The 6,000-nt window shown below is 36.9% G+C and overlaps 1 protein-coding gene across 1 annotated transcript; it reads right to left on the bottom strand.

Moving 5' to 3' along the window:
* Positions 1–3,294: 3,294 nt before the first annotated feature.
* LOC143854345 (Pentatricopeptide repeat (PPR) superfamily protein) lies at positions 3,295–5,989 on the bottom strand. Its single transcript, XM_077364238.1, has one exon. The coding sequence runs from the start codon at positions 5,817–5,819 to the stop codon at positions 3,840–3,842; it is 1,980 nt and encodes a 659-aa protein (XP_077220353.1). The 5' UTR covers positions 5,820–5,989; the 3' UTR covers positions 3,295–3,839.
* Positions 5,990–6,000: the final 11 nt, after the last annotated feature.

Raw genomic sequence — 6,000 nt, 5'->3', positions numbered from 1 at the left:
GTTTTTGGCTATGAGTGTTGCAGTCACTACAACTTCACCTCTGTGCCAAAACCAATGACCATGACCTTGCATGTGTGCAATAAACTTGAACCCCAAACCTGATGTAGGAAGAATGCACTCAAAGCTGAAACAACTCAGAGCTTGTAGTTGGAATCCTCAAAAGAAATTGCGACAACACTCATGAGCAGAATTCTGCCCATGCTTTGGAAGCTCTCCATCACTCTAAAAATTTCAAAGAAAATTCCTTAAATGGAAGCTCCCAATGACCAATCCTCAGCGGTAGTTTCATTCAGACATTGACACAACAAAGTCTTAATCTCCAAGCTCAATGGACAAATAAAATTTCACGTTCAACGAACACTTTTCAAGTTTCTGATCCAACAGCACAGAGTTGGGTCATAAATGGATCGGTTTCAGCGTTTCCTGAATAGTTGGAAGCTGGAAGCTAGGATTTCTTCTTCATAACAAGCAAGAACTCAGGATAGTGATTCCCAAATTTCAGTTCACAAATTCAAATGTCAGAACTTAGAAGCAGGAACCTCCTTTCGAGGTGCCGCTCCCACCTCGGAACCTCGATTCCGCTCTCCTTAGGAAGGAGCATCCAGGGAGCGCGACCCCAGAGAGACAGGAACTGCTCTAATGACGCTCACAGCTTGCTTCTATTACTCTATAAGTCCCACGATCACCAACTTCCTTATATCAAACTCCTCCAACTCTTCAAAGTAATTCGTTGGAGAAAGCACAAAGGCTTGTGCATCTTCAGAAGACACGAGGAACGAGTGCACACAAATGAAGATGGTGAAGATGGTTAGAAATTAGCTTTTAGATGTACTTAAAATTTGAAAGATACCTATGAAAATGGTTAGAAACTATTATTTTTTGATGTGCTTGAATTTTGAAAGATATATAAAGAAAATATTACACACACGCTCCCATGGCGCTCCCAAACTTAGACTCTTATAGAACTCACGCTTCCCCGCCCCCACTTCGTGCTTCTAAGGGTTAGAAATGAAAATGAGGTGAAGGTTGGCTTTTATAGCCAATTACAACAAAATTATTTCCTAAACTACCCTTGGGCTATTAGAAAAGGCCTAACCTACCCTTGCTAAGTGGCAAAGACATACATGGAAACTTGTCAACATTACAACTACCACACCTTCATTAGCAATGGAGAAAAATTAAACAAATTCTACACTAATGAGCATTCAAAAAGGCCGACGTAAACATTCTAGGGGATGCTCCTGCATGAAAACCCCAAGTCAATCCACACGAACAACGTTAATGGAAGTTCGTGGAAATCTTTTTCCTTGAAAGGTTTTAGCTGCATCCATACAGCCTCTAATCATGTAAAAATCGATCGATCAGATGATTAGAATTGCTTGTTGGGTATGATATTGCTAGTGCAGCTGCTCAAACTAGGGCCTACAAAGCTACTTAAGTGCTTATGTATATAACAAACAAAGTTCTACAAAGATTCCACAATGTTAGGGTAGAAAATTCCTACTTACCAAAGACTGCCAAACTTTTGGTAGAACTTCAGAAAATCTCCATTTTTGCATTGCTCTCAGATATTTCTCAATGAGTAGATACAATTTTCCTTGTGTTCATGTACAGAATTGTCAAAACCATAGAAATAGCAAACTTTAGTATTACAGGGTGAATAAGTGTCTTAATATTTTCACATCCATCAATAAGGCACTAATCCAAGGTCTCTATTCCTTACCATGTCCAGTCTTTTGTTTCCCTTTGATTTATCGTCATACATTCTAGCGATTCTTAGAGAAGCATATTTCTATAAATTTGTTGGTGTTGACTTCAAATTGACTTGTTCAGTTTAGATTCCTGACTTGAACTTAATTAGAAATTCTCTAGTTAGGCAATATCTTTTAAGGGTCATACCATCATATCTACTAATGTGCAAGTTTTTAAATTTCGGTTTCGGTTTCGACTGTGACTGAAATAGAAGCGCTTTGACTTCAGTGAAAATATTGAAAAATCACGACAACGTATGGAAACATTTTAAATGATAGAGCTTTAAGATGAAACTTCGGGAAATTCTAGGATAAGCACAAATACACAGTTAAAATCCATCAAATAAACCAGACGGTCATCTATAATGGTTTAGTAACAACTGATAATTCATACATGCCACATTCCACATTTAATTATTTGTATATAATACATACACCCCATTTCACATGCAATTCATATAAATATAATTATGCAACACCTACTAATATATATATTAGTAGTAATACTACCAATGCACTTATAATTGTGGTTTCAATATGCGTTTCGGTTTCAATATCATTTTGGTGGGAATAGAAACGAAGATATTTCTAACGCTTCGTATCAGTTTCAGTGAAAAATTAAAACCATGCTAATTTGGAGGTCCTTCATAACATCCGTATGTAGAGCACTAGCCAAGGATGCAATCTCAAAGAAAACGGAAAATGTTTGATATAGTGATCCATTTTCTAATGGGTTGAAAAGTTTAATTTCTCCTTACTGTGAAGGCAATCTAGTTCCAATAAATCAATAATAGTTTCACATCTACAGTTTCGATCTTCTACTCACTCTTTCATGTCTACCTGCTTGGGGAATCATGTCTACTTCTCTGGCACTCTTCTTGTATTATGATACTCCCCTTCTCTTGCCTCAGTAGAAGGAAACTCACATAAGGAACCCACCCAGTGCTCTACATGAGGTCACCAAAATCTCAGCTTAGCATATATGTCTCTAAGAGCTGAGAAAATCTTCCCATGTCTTGAACATATCAAGTACGCACTTGAAGCCTCATGAGAATCTCTAACTACTATAACAATGTGTTGTCTAGCTAATATCAGTCCAAAAGCTTCACGTCAGTCGTGGCTGTGAAGCAAGGTACGTTTTACTGTTTTAGGTCAGGCACAAGTACACCCATAGAAGATGACAAAGCTATATTGAACTGACAAGAAAGTAGATTATTATAGAACAAAAGTCTAATCCAATTACAGCCATATAGCAGACTCCTTAGACAGTAGAAGCAACTGATAGACAAAAACTGAAGGTATATACATTGAATTACATCTAATGCCATATTTGATAGTCTTAAGTTGTTGACGAAATCATTATGTGACAATCAATCAATTGACCGATTTTTTCAAATTAAAAAGAATACGTTGATGATTGAAAACCATGGTCGTGAATGATATATCTTAGTTCCTGAGTTACCTCAACCTGAGAAAAATTTGGAACCAGTCTTCAATGTTATTGAAACAATGCAGTATAAATTTAGCCTGTGAAAATGAGATGTCAAAGAATAAATAAATCATTTAATCCTATTTCCCATCCAAGGAATTGTCAAAACTACATTGTATACATATCTAATACAAAGGCCCGCATAAATGAACAAGTTTCAGATATGGAGAGTGCAAATAAAAAATATTAACAACATACAAACTATGCAGGGCTTGGGTTGTAGCTTTATTGGACAGGGCTTGGGCCTTCTTTTTTTTTTGAAATGGAAAACAGAGCTTGTTCTTTAACCTTCAGTTTGCAGATCCAATTCCCATTTACCATAGAAAAGAGGAAAACCCAGATTTGAAGTCTGGCTCTGTAAACCTTGCGAACAAGCACTCATTTCTGAAGTTAAAGGAAGTCTCCGAGTTCATCACCTTTCCAAATTTCAAAAAGTCCCCCAACTTGTACAAAATTTTACATGGCAATCCATATGAACCATTGGAAAGCATGTCAACATCAGTTGAAATATGCCAAATATTCCTACTAGGACCAGTCATTTGTTTCCAAGTGAGCGGCACCTTATGTGTGCCAAGTATGTTAGATCTCAGTGCATCATTTCAAATTTTCATATTTGCATTTTCATCTTGAATAAGTGGGCTGACAATGGCTTTATATGTGTACTCATCGGGAATTACTCCTCTAAGTATCATATAATCATGCAATTCAACCACTTCATGTGCACTGCTAGTCTTGTGGAGCTCAGTAATAAGAATCGTATATGTAATAGAATCAGGAACAAGCCCCCTATCCAACATCACCTTCATAAGTTCTTTTGCCTGTTGCCTACATCCAAATTTGCACATAAAATTAATCAAAATATTATATGTAACTTCATTTACTAAAATCCCAGCACGTGTCATCTCATGACACAAAGCAAATGCTTCATCAATGTTTTGGATCCTGCAATAGCCATTTATCAAAGTGTTGTAGCTTATAACATCAAGTGGTAAAAGCTTCCTCCGCATTTCCTCCACCACATGCCTTGCCATGTCCACAGAAGCCTCTTTGCAAAAACCGTTAACAATGGAATTGTATGTTACCAAGTTAGGCCTTTGGCCTTCCTTTACCATTCCATCATAAATTTGAAGTGCATCATCTATTTTCAAATCCTTAGAGTACCCATCAATCATAGTACTATAAGATACCAGATCAGGAACCAGCCCTCGAGTGAACATACTGCTCAAAAGCTGCTTTGCTCCATTAAAATCGCCCGTCTTGCACAGACAATTGATGAGAATATTGTATGTAATGACATCTTTATCTAGGTCTTTTTCTTCTATAATCTTATTATGGCATTTGAAAGCTTCTTTCACAAATCCACTTCTACAATAACTATCTGTAAGGATAGAATAAGTGAAATGATCGGGGTGAATATGCTTTTTTGTCATGTCAGACAACAGAAAAGATGCTTCTTCTATATCTCCTTGCTTGAAAAGCCAATTGATAATCGAGTTATAAACAACAACATTGGGTGACAAGCCATTCTCCACCATTTTGTCACACAATCGAAAAGCCTCCTCGATCCTCCCTTCACTCACATGCCCATCAATCAGAATTGCATAAGTCCGCTCGTTGGGCTCGATCCCCATTTTGCACATCTCTTCCATAATTTCTTCTACAATTGCTACTTTTCCAACTTTGCAAAATCCATTTATAAGACAATTGTAAGTAATGCAATTGGGTTTTACATTATTTCCTGACATCAACCCCATCTTTTTCATAAGCTCAAAAGCGAGATTGACATCACCCATCCTGCAAGACCCATCAATAAGCATATTGAAAGTAACGACATTGGGTACTATTCCTCTCTTCAACATCCTATAATACACTGAAATTGCTTCCCAAACTTCACAATCTTTACAAAGAGCATAAATAACCAAATTAAAAGTATTAATATTTTCCACAAGCCCTCTTTGAAACATTTCCCCATACATCTTCCAAAACCTACCACAATCATTTACCTTCAAAAGATGATTCAAAAAATTATTCCAAGCATGAATTGAAATCCCATAACCCTCCTTCCGTAGCTTCTCAATTACTTTATAAACATCCTCACTAGCCCTAATTTGTGTACAAGCCCTAACCAATGAATCAAAAACAGCTGAACTTGATACACCAATTTCATAATTGTCAATTAATGCCTCCAAAAGCTCCAATGCAGAAACATCTTTCTTCTGCATTAAATGAATCATAACAGACATAGCATCCTCAAACCTCCTAGCATTAACTAACACATGAATTACAGTAGAATAAGACTCTAAACTATGTGAAAACCCCTTTTGGTTCCCAACCCAATTAAAGAACTCAAAACCCAACTGTGGAGACCTTTGAAACTGACGAATTACGCGACTTACCAATGAATTTGTCAATTTTGAAGAAATCTGCCTAAGAAAACCCCATCTCCTCTGCCTCAGATTCACACAAATTGCATCCAGCAAGATTTCCTCACTACCAGGAGTCGAAAAACACTTCCCAATATGAAAACTTCGGACTAAGACCCAACTTCTATTCCTTAAAAGACATTCACCCACTAACATAGCATGCTCAATAACCAAGTTTTAGGATTTTCTTGTGTTTGATATGGTATGAAAATCAGAAGCTTCTAAACTTTAGGGTTCTCATGAAAGATATAGAAGAGACGAAATTAAAATCTGACCTTGAGAAGAAGAGAGTAAAAGCGTGAAGAAAAACACATTGGAAGGGCAGAAAAGTTGAGCA

This window comes from Tasmannia lanceolata, unplaced genomic scaffold (assembly GCF_043159265.1).
Source record: "Tasmannia lanceolata isolate RefF3 unplaced genomic scaffold, GAP_Taslan_0.1 ptg000020l, whole genome shotgun sequence".
NCBI classification, from domain to species: Eukaryota; Viridiplantae; Streptophyta; class Magnoliopsida; order Canellales; family Winteraceae; genus Tasmannia; species Tasmannia lanceolata.
The sequence above is the reverse complement of the archived record's forward strand: the minus strand, read 5'-3'. Positions and strand labels throughout refer to the sequence as shown.